Source organism: Trichosurus vulpecula, chromosome 2 (assembly GCF_011100635.1).
Source record: "Trichosurus vulpecula isolate mTriVul1 chromosome 2, mTriVul1.pri, whole genome shotgun sequence".
Lineage (NCBI taxonomy): Eukaryota > Metazoa > Chordata > Mammalia > Diprotodontia > Phalangeridae > Trichosurus > Trichosurus vulpecula.
The window spans coordinates 422283653-422301906 of record NC_050574.1 but is presented as its reverse complement, the minus strand read 5'-3'; the positions used below and the strand labels follow the sequence as shown (position 1 = coordinate 422301906).

General features: G+C 38.2%; 1 protein-coding gene across 1 annotated transcript in view; it reads left to right on the top strand.

Moving 5' to 3' along the window:
* Positions 1 to 18254, top strand: part of CTPS2 (CTP synthase 2) — a 143881-nt gene that overhangs the window by 122159 nt on the left and 3468 nt on the right. Inside the window, exons 18-19 of the mRNA XM_036746891.1 lie at positions 8444 to 8461; positions 15849 to 15959. Coding sequence (XP_036602786.1) covers positions 8444 to 8461; positions 15849 to 15954 — 124 coding nt within the window. The 3' untranslated portion in view covers positions 15955 to 15959. The remainder of the gene's footprint in view (positions 1 to 8443; positions 8462 to 15848; positions 15960 to 18254) is intronic.

The following is an 18254-nucleotide window of genomic DNA, read 5'->3' as shown; positions in this document are numbered from 1 at the left end:
TGCATCACCTTTATTTCCAAATATATGCCTTCTCTCTACCCTAGGAGAGATCCATCCCATGTAACAAAGAATAAAAAACAAAGATAAAAAAAACACTTCAGCAAAACTAATCGGTGTGTCCACCAATTCTGACATTGTATGGCATGTTCCACAACCATAGTCCTCCACCTCTGCAGAGAAGAGAGAGAGGTGTGTTTTCTCATTCTTTCTTCTGGGCCAAGTTTAGTTGGAGCCCAAGTTTCTAATAAACAGTATCACAATCTGTGACTCAACCTGAAAACCTGAGATGAATGACTTCCCTGCAGTGGAGATCTGGTGATTCTCTACCACATTCAGGGATGTGAACAGTGTGATGTCTTTAAGCTGTGAATAGGAGAAGCTGGTAACTTTAGCTAAATACATCTGAGCCTGGAGGCTCTGAATTCTGCCTGAAGAAAATCTTGTTGCTCAGTACCTGAAAAGCTTTTAGACAGAAGAATGTCTTGGAGATAGGAAGCTGATTAGCTGAATGCCCAGCTCTTCATTTATCTGCAGAATGACTGCAGCTTAGAAGACCCATTTTAGTTGGTCCTAAGCCAGTCAGGTGGGTCTGTTTTAAAGGTATAATAAATCCCAGTAAGATAATCTTAGGCTAATATTTCTAGACACTTGATTTTTTCCACTAGTGCTGCATATGGTTGACAAACCAAGGCGCTATAATTAGTCAAAGAAAGGGTTTGGTGTTCAGACCATTAAGAAACTGGATCCAGACATTTGATACTATGATCCATTTTAAAAAAAAATTTTTTTTCATGTAAACAAAATTTTTTTTAACGTTCTTTTTAAAAAAATGTTGAGTTCTATATTCTCTCTCCCTATTAGGTTCTTTCTTCCTCTCTTTCTTCCTCCCTCCCTCCTTCCCCTCCTCCTTCCTTGGGAAGGCAAGCAGTTTGATATAGATTATACACATCCCGATCCTTTATACCACTTTCATTGATCCTCAAGCTAGGTGGCACAATGGATAGAACATTGCCCTTGGAATCAGGAAGTCCTGAGTCCAAATGTGGCCTGAGACAATTATTAGCTGTAGGAGCCTGGACAAGTCCCTTAACTGCTATCTACCTCAGTTTATTCATTTGCAATATGGAGATAGTAATAGCACCCGCTTTCCAGGATGACTGTGAGGATCCAATGAAATAATATTGGTAAAGTGCTTTGCAAACCTTAAAGTGCTATCTAAATGTTGGGCAGCATTATTATCTTCTCTAAGGGATAATTGGAGACAGTTGGGTGGTATAACTGGATAGAGTGCAGAACTCATGGTGAGGAAAAGTAAGGTTCAAAACATGCCTCATGTACGTATGTAACCTTGGGCAAGCCACTCACTCAGCTTCCATTTCCTCATCGGCACAACGGCAGTGATAACAGCCATGATATTTACCTCCCATGGTTGTTGTGAGGGTCGAATGTAATGATGTATGGAAGGTGTTTCCCAAGCTCCAGAGCCCTGCAGAAATGTCAGTTGTCATAAGAGTCGCATGGTGGGGCGAGAGTATTAACACAGTTTTTCATACAGAGACTAGTTCATGTCATTGCAAACAACCACATCCGCATTTCTCATAGTCTTTTTTAATGATGAAGAGGACAGAATGTCTCACTGAACATGGCAGATGGAAATAGATTATGGAAAGTTTTTGTGTTACAGAGCTTTTGCCTGTGGTGTGATGATGTCACTCTTAAGAATCATGGGCAGAGGTAATTCCCATGCTTCTCTGGAGATTCAGACCAAAGGAATAAACCGGGAGGGAAGAAGAGATCCAATAGCCAGGTCATTCATTTTCCGGGAAAGCATTTTGAAAATAAAAAATGGGAAATGGACAACAGAAATGACTGATACTGACTGTAATGATTTCATCCAGAAGTTAAACTGTCATAAGTTAATTTTCACAAGAAGGAGACCAAAAAGAGCCCAGAAAACACCATAGTCAGCAAACGTCTGACTTACTTTCCAAGCAGAAAAGATTACTGCCAAAGAAAACACTGGATTGGAATATAAACTTTTCTGTAAAATCTTTACAAAGAAGAATGCGGGACATTTATGAAAAGTATTATCCCATAAAGCAGAGAGATACTGTGGGAGTTAAAATCAATTTAAAGAAGACTTGGCAAAATATTCAACTATGCAAAATTACCCCAAGGGTAGACAAGGATGAAAATGAAAAGAGGATTACAAACAGAAGAAAAATAGAAAAGATTTGCAAAAAACCCGAAAAACAAAAACCATTTTAACAAATTTTTCTCCATCAACGATAGTTGAACCATCATACTTGGATCTTAGCACCATAGATCCTGGTGTGCTTTTGGAGAGGTAGAAAATGGTATTAAAGCAATAAAGAACATAAGATCAGAGTTGGGAAAGGCAACTGGATTGGACCAAGTATATATAGAAAGGAGAAATGTGTTGGAGAAAATTTAATTGTGAGGACTTTGAAGGACAAATAGATAAATTGTCTGATGGCTGGGAAGATGTGAAAAGTGAGGGAAAAAAATCTTAGATCTTAATAATGCCAAAGAATAGAGTCAAGAGGACATCATTAACTACTGATGTATATGGCTACTCTCTCGTTTATACAGAAATCTGTATGAAAATTAACTATACTTCATGAGGACAGCAGTAAGGAGCAAGGAGGTCTTCCTAAACAATATTCAGCAATGGAATACATCTTTACCATCTTTTGTTTAACTAAAAAGATGAATATAAGGCCCTGTTGTGCTTTTTGTTGAGCGAGCTTACAGGAACTTGTACGACAAGGTGTCTCCCATGCATGCATTATTCACGACTCCTTGAAGGATAAAACAGAAATAATCCTATTCAGTGACTGATAATAAACATCATTTGAGGAAGATGTATGTGACCAGAGGTACTCTGCACAGTGAGCGAGGTGATTTAGTGCAGAATACAGGTTGAGGAAGGATTCCCTGTGGATGGTGAGATCTTCCAGATGTTCGTATTTGAAAATAACATTGTGCTAATAAAATTAAGCCCCAAGATACCACAAAACCTCCTGACAGAGATCTACACTCGGTCAAAAGAGTTTGGCCTGTGCACCCTTGTAGCAAAGACCAAGCGGATGAGCAAAGTCATTCATTTCAACATGCATTCGGATAGAAACCCTAGGGAGCTCATCCAGCAGTATATATGTATATGTAGGGCAGACAGTATAGACAGACAGTGAGCTGGACCCAGAATTGAATAGCAGGAGGAGAGGGGACTGTATTGCTTTTAGAAAATTGCAAAACTCACTTACTGATTCTAAGTTTCTTGTGAAAATAAAGTCCCATTTTTCTTTTCTTTTAGGATTTTATTTTATGTTTTTATTGTATAATATTTTTTTATAGTTAGCTGTAAAGACAGATTTTAACATTCATTAAAAATTTTGAGTTCCAGATTTTCTCCATCCCACCCTCTCTCTTCCCCTCTCCAAGATGGTAGGCAATTTGATATAGGTTATATATGTGTAGTCCTATAAAACATTTCCATGTTAGTAATGTTGTGAAAGAAGAGATCAAAAGACAAAAACCACAAAAAAATTTTTTTAAGTGAAAATAGTATGCTTTGATGTGCATTCAGATTCCATCAGTTCTTTCTCTAGATGGGAATAGCATTTTTCCTCATGAGTCCTCTGGAGCTGTCTTGGATCACCTTTGGAATTGTCTCAGATTACCGTTTTTCTGATTACCGTTTTTGCTGGTTTGTTGTTGTTTGTGCTTCGTTCTTGAAGAGGACCTAAGGACTGCAGGTGAATAAATAACCCACAGAGGGCAACAGAGAGGCACATGGTGGGTGTGATCAGGCTAAGATAAATTGCTCTAGACTTTAGAACTCAATAGAACAAGCACAAAGGATGTCATCGAGAAATTATGTGACAGAAAGGGAAGATAGGATAGTCATGTGGTAAGAGGAAGGAGTGACAGGTGGACAGTCAGAGAGCCCCATTGTTATCTTCTTGATGTAGAGAGAAGTAAGGAGGGCTTTCAGCATGTTGGGTGGGCCTCCAGTGGCAAACCTTTGGGAGAACATGAGTGGAAATCACATGGGATCTAGAGGCATGGATAGATTATGATCACTATTGTTAGAGGAGGTTCCTGAATCGCTGAGAAGGACAGAGCCATTTGAGAGTTGTGAGTATGGAGGGAGCAAGCATGTAAGGCAATGAATGCCCTGATAATCTAACCAGGCTCTGAATTGTTTACAGATTTGGGTGTATGTTGGTAAAGCAATTCTACTATCTCTAAAGATAGCGCTTCTGTTTCTTAGGCAGTTGGGTGGCACAGTGGATAGGTCACTGAGACTGGTGCAGGAAGACCTGAATTCGGATCCCTGTCTCAGACACCTACAGACCCCTGGTCCACAGACTGCTTGTCCTCCCCTTTATTCAGTTTTCTTTTCTGTAAAAAAGGGATAATAATAGCACCTACCTCCACACGGCTGTTATGAGGATAAAAATGAAGATACTTGGATACTTGGAAAGTGCTTTGTAAACTCTAAAGTGCTGTGTAAATGGTAGTTTTTATTATCATTATATTATTAATCCCTGTTATGTGGGAGGCAAAGTGGAGTCAACTATGCAGTGATTTAGATAGCTGTCTTTTCCACTAGGAAGAGAGATTTGGTTTTCAGCTAGATCAGCTCTATTTGGGAAGCACTTTTTTTTTTCTCAATATAAAATAGAACTACTAAGAGAGATTTATTTGATTGGAATTCTAGTTGTAGATTTTATAATCTATTGATTTCTTGATTCTGTGTCTCCATCTAGCATTTGTTACCATGTGCTTGCAAGAGCATCCTTTTATTCCCAAACCAATATGACTCTGGGCTTATGTTATAACTTCAATTTTTCCCACTTGTGTAAGAATTCTATAATTTGCTCGATCTAAAGGAGAAAGCCTTTTTTTTTAAGTAAAGAATTCCATTAATGAAGAGTCTTCTCATTTTTCAATTCAATTCTTCCATTCTTGCTCCCCTTAAATGGTCTAACAAGTGTCTCGGGGTTTCAAAACCTCACCTTATCACTCTTTGTCTTACACCTCAGCTTCTAATTTCTGACAGAAGTTTGTGGGGACGGTGGGCTCAGTGCCTCCATTTCTATCCCGCTGTCTCTGGTGTCAACGGCCTTCTTTTTGCCTTTTAAATTACCCGTTCGTTGTTTCCTAGCTTAGAAAGAACGAGTGGTTCTCATATGCCCTTTGAAAAAACTTTCTGCCTCCTTCATTAATGAGGCCATTAGCCTTATTTAGCTTCTTTTTTTCTGGGTGAAAATTGTTTTTATATTTTTTCCAGTTATATGTGACAAAAATTTTAACTTTTTTTAAAAAAGAAACATTTTGAGTTCCAGATTCTTACCCTGCCTTCTTCCCCCTCTTCCTTGAGAAGGCAAGCAATTTGATATAGATTATGCATGTGCAGTCGTGCAAAACGTATTTCCATATTAGTCATGTTGTGAAAGAAAACACAGACCAAAAGAAAAAAAACGAGAAAAATAAAGTAAAAAAAAGTATGCTTTGATCTTCATTCAGATTCCCATCCGTTCTTCGGAGGTGGATAGCATTTTTCATCATAAGTCCTTTGGAATTGTCTTGGATCATTATTTAGCTGAGAATAGTTAAATCATTCACATTTGATCATCATATAATATTGCTGTTCCTACTTAGCTTCTTTTCAAATAGCTTCTCATTTGGTATTTGTTTGTTTTGAAGCTTGTAGGCAGGCAAAACTGGAAACTAAATAAGATGTGGGTGGAACTGCTCTCTGGGACTTCCTGTTCATCCGGATAGAGGACATAGTTCCAAATTAGTTAACCTCTTTTTAATATGCTCCTAGATATATTATGGCCTAGAAATAAAATTGTCATCTAGAAAAGCATTAACCAATGACAAAGTTAAATTAAGTGTTTACTAAAGAAAATATATTTCTGTTTAATAGGATTGTACATGTATAGCCTATAGCAGATTGCTTACTGTCTTGGGAGGGGAGAGGGGAGAGAGAGAGAAATATTTGGAACTCAAAATCTTATAAAAGGGAATGTTGAAAAGTAAAAAAAAGATATATATATATATTTATATATACATGTATGTATGTGTATATATATGTATATGTATATATATGTATGTGTGTGTATATATGTATGTGTATGTGTGTGTGTATATATATGTATTTCTTTGGGGAGGCAACTTGAAAGTTCACTGGATTTAGACTCAAAGGACTCTGATTAAACTCCTTGCTCTGCCTGTGTGACCTTTGGGTGAATTCACCTCTCTGGCCCTCAGTTTCTTCATCAGTAAAATAATGTTAGATGATCTCTGACATCCCTGCCAGCTATGATTCTAAAGACATAGCACAGTAAGAGAGGCAGTATGGTGTCAGTGGATAGGGCACTGGACTTGGAGTTAGGAAGACTTGAGTTCAGATCTTGCTTCAGACACTTAGTGGCTTTGTGATTCTGGTCAAGTCACTTAATTTTTCTGTGCTTTGGGCCCCTTATCAGTAAAATGAGGAGTATGGTGGGGGTTGGACTTCACTACCTCTAAAGTTCTTTTGAGTCTTACTTAAATCCTTTCGTCCCAAGTCTACTTTCAGGATCCCAGTGTGTATGTGCAATCTTTATGTTTTCTGTGTGTAGTCTTCTTCACATTTAACCTAGTGTTCCTGCTTAGAGAAATGCTTCTCTGCCCCTTCTGAGAACTGAGGTTTTTTTTTTGCCATCAGCTTTTGTATTCATCTCAAAACCACCACAGCACATCCCTTGAGCTCATTAATGGTTGCGTATGATGCCATGCACCATAACATATTATTAAATCTATTATTAAATCTGTTCATGATAGGGCCAATAATGAAATTGGAGAGAATCAGTCCTAGCAGTTTTTCTTCCCTTTTCATCAGCAACTTAGAATGCTGCTGGGAATTTTGATTGAGATGGTGGTTTTATTTTGGCCACACCTTGGCGCATCCTCAAAGAGTGGCCCAGCACCTCTGAGAGTGCCGCACTTGAGAACAGAATTGGGATATGCCTATCTAGAGACTGATTGAGGTGAAAAAAAAATGTTCTGAGATAGCAGCTCTGCATGCTATCTTAGCATGCCCTGGATTGCCTGCAGGGATGATTATTCCCCTTCATTCATGGGAGTGTCCGAATCATGCCTGTTTTAGCTTGGGACTAGAATGAAGCCTAGAAAATATTGATGACTGGTTCTCCTCTGCTCTTCCATGACCAGAAGGCCAACAGGGGAGAGTAAGTATGTGATGCTAATAGCAGTAGATTTTAGTCTATCTGCATTATTCGGCAAACCCTAATACTCTCTCAAGTCTGGAAGCATTTTTCTTCTGTGGAATTCATTGTCCATACTTCCCGAGGGATTATTATTATTATGCTACTTGTGCCTGGGCCACTTTTAAGGTTTATTGTGGTTTGACCTAGGGAATGATTGTTTCATTATTCGAGGTGTTATATTTATAGCAAAATTGGAATGGAAATTGATATATTGATTAAACAGTACCTTGCTGGTAATAGGCAAAGACCTAAGTGATTTTATTGAACTTTGTTTAAATTTGAGAAGTGCTTCTAATGATGGATAGAAGCCAGAGGCGGCTAGGTGCTACAGTGGATAGAACCCTGGCCCTGGAGTCAGGAAGACCTGAGTTCAAATGTGGCTTCGAAGTGTGACCCTGGGCAAGTCACTTAATTCCAATTGCCTCAAAAAAAAATGGATAAAAGCCAGCATCAAAGGCCTGAGTTCACCTGTCATTTATATGACACACACTGGCTGTGTGCCATAGGCTTTGCCTCTCAGTACTGTAGGCAGCTTTCTAAGATTGTACTCCCTCCACCACTACCCAGGCTATTGTCAGTCATCTTGATTTCTATCTTGTCTTCGATGGCCCTGGAGAGAGTGGGGCTGATGACTTTGCACAACTTTGTCTCATGTAAATCCAATTTACATGAAAGTTAAGACATCACCCTTGCGATATTATTGGTCCTCTTCGAGAACAAAGGATGAACTGGAAGACAAGATTGTAAATTGCAGAAACAGTGCTGACCTGCATTGGTAAAGGGCATTTCTTCATCTGCTAAGAAGTCACAGACAGTCCCTATAACTTGATGAAAATTAAGTAGACGTACAGAGCATTTGATTTGTAATGTGAAATGACTAACACTAATGTTATATATAGAAAGAAAAGAGTTTTGTTGTACAAATATAGGTTAAAGTATTTCCCTCCTCCCAAAACAAATATCTTTGCATTGTTTATACATGATTATTAGCATTAGAAGGGAATAAATCATAACATTGAATGTTTTACACTTAATAATTGCCCTTGACTGTGTTCTGCCTTTTTCGTTTAAGTGGAAAACTCTTTTAGAGCATACTAAGTTGTTATTTCATTGCTTTTATATTTTATGGCTTCCAGGGGCACATTCAGAAAGAAGTAAGTACAGCAGTAATAATGCTTTGGAGAAAACTTTTATGTGCATGGTAGCAAGCTATAAACATGCTTATTCATATTAACAATGCTTTGGTATGTGGTATGGTAACAGGAGTGTTGGTGCATCCTGGGAATTCTGATGAATGCTTTGTTCACCTGTGTATAAGTCTGACCAGCCCTTTCTTCAGTAAACCAGTGGGTAATGGTCTAATTGCCACCATCAGGCAGCACGGCACACAATGGTACTATTGTAATTCTCCAACCTTATGCCATTTCCTGCCCTCTTGGTAAAGATAAATATTTTCCCATATTGTTCTGACATTTTGCCTCCATCGCACAGCCCTTAGGATATTAATAGCTGAATTTGATAGTCATAAACTAACCTTACCTTCCATTTGTAGAATTGCCTTACTTAAATCAATGTTGCAAATATCCCACAGACTGTAAATATCCCTTTGTGCTGCTACAGGTGGCTTAGACTTTACCTTCAGAGAAGAAATGGAGCAAGGAACCCTGTATCTTTTCTGTGGTCATTCTGCTTTTTTTCCAAAGCATGTGCATGTATGGGAGATACTTGCTCTGTGTTAAGTATTAAGTTGACAGGTAGCCATGCTTTTTACCTTTTAAGGGAAGCATATACACCAAAGACCCATTCCATTTGGGGTACTTAGCCCCTGAAACTTTTCTTCCAGTTACTGGTCTATATTACTTTGCTTCCTCGTGGAAATTTCTCTCTTATGGGATTGGGGTTCCTGTTACTGAGCCAGGTACAAAAATCTTTTCCTGGCAGAGTCTTTTTAGCAGAAGAGTAGGAATTGTATTTGTCATATGGGAATGGTGTTTCCATCACATGGAGTGTTTAGAACCCAGCATAAAGATGTTGAGAGGTAGCCTCACAGTTAGGAAGGGCTGGGGTCAAGTCTCATCTCTGGTACTTTCTGTCTCTGTGATCCTGGGAAGTGCCTTACCTTCTCAGTGCTTCAGGCAGCTCTCTGAGACTGTTAGTTGCTGAGAGGCTACTATCTTCCTTGATAAATAAGTTTTCTCCCCTAGGAGTGCCCTTGGCATACACCAGTGGAAAAATTGGTTGGTTCAGATCTCCTCAGGGATTAAACTCAACAAACACTTACCATGTATATTTTGGTTTAACACACAGAGTGCTGAGTTGGCATTCCTGAAGCCCTGGGTTCCAATCCTGCTTCAGACCATAGTTGTATGACCATGGCTGAATTTCATGGCCTCCTGAGTCTCAACTTCTTTATCTATAAAATGGGAAGAATAGTAACTGTAACCTTTACTCTAAATGACTATTGTGAAGATCACCTGAAATAATAAATGTATATATATAGTGTTTTACAAGCCTTAAAGCCCGTGTAAATATGAGGTATCATGATGACACTGCTGTTTCTGTTGTTGCTGTAAGGCACTGTGCTTTTCCTAACAAGATGGAAAACAATATCGTCTCTGCCTTCAGGTAACATACGGTCTGTCTGGTAAGGGTGATAGGACATTTACACAAATGACAATAGACTTAGGGAGAACAAATAACTGACTCAGTATTTGCTGGACTGTCACCTAGAAGGATTGAATTTATTCTCCTTATCCCCAGATAAATGAATAAAAGCTGCAAAAAACAAAACAAACAAAAAAGATTTTAAATTGATACAAGGAAAATTCTCTTAACAATTAAAGATGTCCAGAAATTAAATAGATTAATTGATTAGCATTTATTAGAACCTGCTGTGGTGCTGGGCACTGTTCTGATTGCTGTAGACACAAAGAAAGACCCTTCCTACTCTCAAGAAGATATAAACTTAAAAAAAAAAGAAGATATAAACTAATGAAGAAGACAACATACAAACAGCTATGTACAAACAAGCTGTAGTCAGGATAAATTGGCACAATCTCAGAGGGAAGGCACTAAGAATACAGGAGACATTTTTGAAGAAGGTGTGATTTTAGTTTGAGACTTGAAGTAAGCTAGGGAGTATGGGGGGAGTTGGGTAGGAAGAACATTCCATGCATGGGGAACAAAAGTGAAAACATGCTGAGTTGGGAGATAAAGTGTTGGGCGGGAGGAATCACACCGAGAGTTAAAGATACAAACATAAAAGTGACACATCTTCCCATTAGAATGCAAGCTCCGTAAAGACAGGGTCTACGTGTATACATATAAGTATATAGGGCATGAATACAATGTGGTTATTGGTTATTGAACTAGCTGTATAAGTGAAGAAGGAAGGACAGTGGAGAAGCACTGTGGATATACAAGTGAAACATGAGATTTAGCAAATGATTGGATTAGTGAAACTGAGGAGTCAAGGATAAAGCTGAGGTTTCACACCTAGGTTAATGGGAGTGATGGGGTGCTTGTGCTCAGACCTGTGCCCTAGGACCATATCTCTCCCCAGCCCAAAGACTCTCTCTCTGGCAGTAACTCATGAGTGGGCCCCAGTGAGGCAAACTGTCTCTCCCTGTTATAAGAACGAGCTGACTTCTGTAGAATTTCCCTTGTATGAACAGGACTATCTTGTACCAGCAGAACTGTCATATCCAGAAGTCAAGCTTTAGACATCAGCTCCTGAGTTACAGAGTAGGGGACCAAAAACACAACCCCTAGAAGCACCTCCCCACTTCCCTGCCCAGGCCATGCCAGTAGTGAATGATACCTGTGCCCAAGGTACAGAAACTGTATGCTCACCCCCTAGTTAGCATATTTGTCACACCACTCACTGAACTTTTTCTGTATAAGCATTAGCATCATTCCCATTAGGTTTCGAGTTCCCTAAAGAGCACTGCCCGCTATATAGTGCTACAATCAACTTTTTGCCACTTGACTGGAAGACTGCTTGAGTCTGAGAATTCTTTCCAGACAACTCAGCCCTAACCCTTGGTATTTTGGGGTCCCTGCACCCCTAAAACCTCATCAGGAGGATGGTGGTGCCCTTGATGGTCATAGGGAAGTTTAGGAGAGGGGTGGGTTTGGGTGGAAAGACAATAAGCTTTCTTTTTGATATGTTAAGTTTTCTATACCTACTTTGGATTTATTCTTGAGTATTTTCTTTTCCAATAACTCCATTTCAACAAACACAATTCCATTGATGAACCTTCCAAGTAAGTTTAGTGTATTTCCTCCCACCCCCAGTGGTAGGAGTACTCACAATTTCCAAACAGGAGCTATATAGTCTTTGCTTTATAGTTGGTCATATCAACAACAAAATTAGCAGAAACCATATGATCATCTCAATACATGCAGAAAAAACCTTTGACAAAATACAACACCCATTCCTATTAAAAACACTAGAAAGCATAGGAATAAATGGAGCCTTCCTTAAAATTATAACTAGCATCTACCTAAAACCATCAACAAGCATTATTTGTGATGGGGATAAGCTAGATGCATTCCCAGTAAGATCAGGGGTGAAACAAGGATGTCCATTATCACCCCTACTATTCAATTTGGTACTAGAAATGTTAGCTGTAGCAATAAGAGAAGAAAAAGAAATTGAAGGAATTAGAATAGGCAAAGAAGAAACTAAATTATCACTTTTTGTAGATGATATACTTAGAGAATCCTAGAGATTCAAGTAAAAAACTACTTGAAATAGTAAACAACTTTAGCAAAGTTGCAGGATGTAAAATAAACCTGCACAAATCCTCGGCATTCCTATACAGTACTAACAGAGCTCAACAGCAAGAGATAGAAAGAGAAATTCCATTCAGAGTTACTGTAGACACTATAAAATATTTGGGAGTCTGTCTGCCAAGATAAACCCAGGGCCTATATGAACATAATTATGAAACACTTTTAATGTGAATGAAGTCAGATCTAAATAAATGGAAAAATATGAGTTGCTCATGGTTAGGCCGAGCTAATATAATAAAAATGACAATTTTACCTAAATTAATTTATCTATTCAGTGACATACCAATCGAGCTACCAAAAAATTATTTTATAGAGCTGGATAAAATAATAACAAAATTCATCTGAAAGAAGAAGAGGTCTAGAATATCTAGGGTATTAATGAAAAGAAATACTAGGGAAGGTGGCCTAGCCATACCAGATGTTAAACTGTATTATGAAGCAGCAGTTATCAAAACTACCTGGTACTGGCTAAGAAACAGAGGTGTGGATCAGTGGAATAGGTTAGGTACACAAGACGCAGTAGTCAGCGACTATAGCAATCTACTCTTTGATAAACCCAAAGAGGCCAGCTTCTGGGCTAAGAATTCACTATTTCACAAAAACTGCTGGGAAAATTGGAAAATGGTAGGGCAGAAACTGGGCATAGACCAATATCTTACACCATATACCAAAATAAATTCAAAATGGGCTCATGATTTAGCAATAAAGGCTGATACTATAAGCAATTTGGGAGAGCAAGGAATAGTTTACTTATCAGATTTATTGAAAAGCAAAGAATTCATGACAAAACAAGAGACAGAGAGGATTACAAAATGCAAAATAGGTAATATTGATTATGTTAAATTGAAATGTTTTTGTATAAAAAAAGCCAATGCAACAAAGATTAGGAGAGAAGCAGAAAATTGGGAGAAAATCTTTACAACTAGTGTCTCTGATAAAGGCCTCATCTCTCTAAAATATACAGGGAACTGAGCCAAATTTATAGGAATGCAAGTCATTCTCCAATTGAGAAATGGTCAGAGGATATGAACAGGCAGTTTTCAGAGGAAGAAATTAAAGATATCTATAGGCATATGAAAAAATGCTCTAAATCACTACTGATTAGAGAAATGCATATCAAAACAATTCTTAGGTACCACATCTCTCTGGTCAGATTGGCTAACATGACAAAACAGGAAAATGATAAATGCTGGAGAGGATATGGGAAAATTGGAACATTTTTACATTGCTGGTGGAGTTGTGAACTGATTCAGCCATTCCGGAGAGCAATTTGGAACTATGCTCAAAAGGCTATAAAAATGTTCATACCCTTTGACCCAGCAATACCACTTCTAGGGTTGTATTCCAAAGAGATCACACAAGTGGGAAAGGGACCTATATGTGCAAAAATATTTATAGCAGCTCTTTTTGTAGTAGCAAAGAATTGGAAATCAAGGGGATGCCCATCAATTGGGGAATGGCTGAACAAGTTATGATATATGAAGGTAATGGAATACTATTGTGCTCTAAGAAATGGGGATGATATGGACTTCATAATAACCTGGAAAAACCTACATGATATAATGCTGAGTAAGCAGAGCAGAGCCAGGAGAACATTATACACAATCACAGATAAATGAATTCTGTGATGACTAACCCTGATAGACTTTGCTCTCCTCAGCAATACAAGGTGCAAGGACAACTCCAGGGGACTCAAGATGGAGAGAGCTATCTACATCCAGAGAAAGAACTATGGAGTCTGGGGGCACATTGAGGCACACTTTATGCTTGCCTTTTTTTTCCCCTTTGTTTTCTTTTTTTCTCTTTCGTTTTTGTTTTTTTAAAAAAAATTTTTTTTTGGTTTTGTTTCTTCTTTCTTATGATTCATTCCATTGGTCATAATTCTTCTTTACAACTTGACTGTAAGTTCAGTGCGAAGTTATATGTAGAAGATATATTGGATTCCATGAAAATCTGGAACTCAAAATTATGTGGAACTGATTATTGTAAACTAAAAATAAAAAATCTCAAAAAAAATCGGCTATAGGGTTTAGAACTACAGGTGATCAATTCATCTCATTCATTTGTTCATTCAGTGTTCAACGAGCATTTATTGGGCTTATTATGTACAGTGGCTCTGCTAAGGGCTGGGAATGCAAAGGCAAAGACAGAAACAAAACATTCCCTGCCCTCTTGGAGATTGCATTCTGTTGGGTGGGGTGGGGAAGGAATATGTACAGGTTAATACAAATAAGTCAATACAAAGGTATGTGCAAAGTAGAATCTAGGAGAGCATTAACACTGGGGTTATCAGGAAAGCAGGAAAGGCCTCCAGTGGGAAGTAGCATTTGAGTTGAATCTTCAAGAAAACTGGAGATATTAGATCAGAATATGGCATCTCTAAGCTGATATATTAAAAGATTCTTCTTCCCCCCCCTCACCCTAATCTCAGCCACAGTATTTGCCAGTTCTAATAGTATTAGCGGCTTCCCTGCTAATTAGAGTCAGCATGTGGTCAGTATCTTACTTTGAGTTTCTAGGACTTAGTGAATCAAGACCGTGAAAGTGTGTGGGTTTTGATTTTTTTTTTAAACAGACAAGGCTACATTTATACTTTTCTATTTAGGTAAGTAGCTACAGTAATAAGATCACTGAACTATATGCTGTGTCCTTTTTAGTCAAAAAGTGAGGTTGAAAGAGTAGAAGTGCAAGCAATTGCTGAGAATTGAAAGAAATCTCATTACACCATTGATTCTGGCTGCTGCTCCAACGTCCTGATCTCACTTAGCAATTCCAGACTAACCCATTTCCATCAGGGATATGAGCAAGTTCAAGGGCTCTTTCTTTCCACATGAAACAAATGACATTCTCACGTTTCAAATAAATTTAGGATTTTAGCATTACTAAAGTGAGTAGAGTACATAATCGGATTGCTTGTTATTGAGCTGTAAAAAACGATGAAATGGACAGTTTCAGAGGAAAATGGAAAAGCCTTTATGAACTGGTACAGAGCCAAGTGAGCAGAACTAGGAGAACAGTTTATATAGTGATAACAACATTATAGAGAAATGCAACTTTGAAAGACTTAAGAACTCTGATTGACAAAATGATAGGCGGAGGGTCCATAGGAATGAAGATGAAACACCTCCCTCACCTGCTGATGGAGGGGTGATTAACTTAAAATGCAGAAAAAGACATATGTTTTTGGAAACATGTGAATGTGAGAATTGGTTTTGCCAGACTATACAGCCATATATTGAGGGATTTGGAGGGCTTTTTTTTTGTTGTTTTGTTTTGTTTTGCTTAATGGGGGATAAGGTTAGAGGATAGGAAGGAAAGATTGATAAAATAAATGTTTGAAATTTTTTAATTTTAAAAAGAAAGCACTTTTCAATTTAAAAAATCATTACTTTAGTAAATAATAGAAGGTATATATGGGGATGGGGTGGGGATGTGAATAGGGAAATAGCTTTAGAAGCATGATGATAAGCCAGGTTTTAAAATTATTAAAATATGAAATTTAAATTAGAACAGTATAAATATGTTAAATATGTTAAATTAATGACTTCCAGTTTATTAAGACATGAGCAAGGGGTTCATTTTCTTTTTACAAAAACTAAGTCTTTGTACGTTGTGGGCTAGTCATTATGAGAAACTGTCATAACCAAGTATCAGTAGCTGGTTGTGTTAGCTTTTGAGATTAAGTAGTGGAGGTCTTTGGGGGTTATTTAGAATGGTTTCAGACCGCTTATTTCTTCTGTTCAGTGACAGCTACAGTGATCTTAGCGATGACAGTCTTCCAGAAAGAAAGATTTCTGAAATGGAAGCAAATCGAGACTCCTTTGTGATTCCTCATAATGAAAGGGACTAAAGGAGGTAAGATGAAATTCTCTGTCTCTTCCCCTTTTCAGTTTTAATATTCTTTTGAATACAGTGTAAAATTCAGGGTGAGCCTCTGCTTGGAGTTACAATCCCTCTGTGCTTTCTTAGTCCTGTAGTATTCTTAAATTGCCAGGCTGAAGAATCAAGGGCCAGAGGTTATACTGTTGTGGGTACTACCGTCCTTCTGGTCACCCAGGTTTAAGACCTAGATGTTGTCCTTGGCTCCTCACTCTCTTCCACTCTCCATATGCAAGCTATTATCAAGTCCTATTGATTCTACATTCACAAGATCTTTATATACAGACCCTCCCCCCACTCCTCTCTAATAACACTGTCACAACCCTGGTGCAGGCCCTCATCACCTCATATCTAGATTACAGCAATAGCCTTCTTGTTTGTCGTGGTTCTCTTCCCACTTCCATTCGTATCCCACTCAGGTATTCAAATAATCATCCTAAAATATAGATCTAACCATGTCACCTCTTTATTCATAGAAATCCAGTGGCTCCAGGATCAAAGCTCTAAGATCAAATATAAAACCCTTTGTTTGACTTTTCAAGCCCTTCATAACCTAGCCCCTTCCTACCTTTCCAAGTCTTCTTATACCTTACCACCCTCCACATACTCTGTGATCCAGTGATACTGGCTTCCTTGCTAATCCTTGAACAAAGCATCTCCCAGCTCCATTCATTTTCACTGACTCCCATCCCTAGAATTCTCTCCCTCCTTATCTCTTGCCTGCTGGCTTCCCTGGCTTCCTTCAGTTCTCAGCAAAAATCCTGCCTTCTACAAGAAGCTTTTCCAGATCTCTGTTAATATTGCTGCGTCCCTTCTGTAATTATCTCTATATTCTGTATGTATCTTGTTTGCTGGTAGCTGTTTATATGTTGTCTCCACCATTAGATTGTTTGCTTCCTGAGGACAGGGAATGTTTTTGCCTTTCTTTATATCTTCAACACTTAGTACAATGTCTGGTGCTTAGTAGGTGCTTGATAAGTGCTTGTTAACCAACAGCTGCTCCAGGGACAGATAAAGGAAAATACTTTGAAATAGTTGTCTTTTAGAATTGGCTATAGGTTTACTGTTTGGAGAAGAGACTTGCTAATGATTGCCTTCATTATTTTTCTTCTTTAACCTTTTGTACCCAGGGAGAATTTTGCATAAAAACCCCAATATTTCTATCATATCTCTTGATTCATTTTTATTTGTTTATTTTTGTCATGAATTTTACTGACACAAAATTGTTAGTTACTAATGCAAAATTTACTAATATGAAATTGTAATGAAACTATATACAGCTTCCTTCCTTCCTTCCCTCCCTCCCTCCCTCCCTCCCTCCCTCCCTCTCTCTTTCCCTGTCACTTTCGAAGCTGTCCTGCAACTTCATGCTTTTTTCTGGACTTCCTTCTGTTCTCTGCATTTTTTTAAACAGATGCCTCAGTGACCTTTCTTGCTTACTTGTTTTCCTGTCTGCTTCCCCCTCCCCTACTGAAACAAAATAAAACAAAGCCTTTGTAAAAAAAAATATGCAAGCAAAACAAATCTCCACATTAGCTGGGTCTGAAAATGTAAGTTTTATCCTGCATCTTAAGTCCATCACCTATCTGTCAAGTGATCCCTTGAACAATTTTGATATAATTGATGGTAGTTTCTTGAATCTATTAATTCAGCTTACTAGATAATTATATGATGCCTCATGAGGGTGTTACCCTGATTTCTTAATGTCTATACCAATGGAAGAGCAATCTCTGCAAATTTGGAGACATCTCCATTCCAAATGTTCACATAGGCTATTTATGCCCGACCTGTGGTAGAACCTTCTGAGCTTGTATTGGTCTGAGCCACAGACCACACATTGTATGATCATCCTGACATGAGGTCGTTTTGGTTCTCTTTGAGTAAGAAGAACAGCAACCAACCAAGCGACCAAAATGGAAAGTATTTAAGTACAGACTCAGAAAATGATTATAAGTATTTTATTTGAAGACCAAACTAGATTTAAATCTTAGAAAGTTTGTGGAGACGGCTACTACAGTGGAAAGAGTGTTAGATCTGGGATCAGGGGGTATTGGTTGGAATTTTGATTTAGTCATTTTTAAAACTTTACATTTCCCCCTAATGTAAAAGGAAGGGATTGAACTCCTCAATTTCTGACGTTCCTCTCAATTCTGAATCTGTGATTCTGTAACAAGGTTGGCCACTTCAGGCCACTTTAGTTTCCTCATTTTTTAAATGAAGAGATTGAACTAGGTGGCCTCCATTCCAGCTTTGAAATTATGATCCTATGAC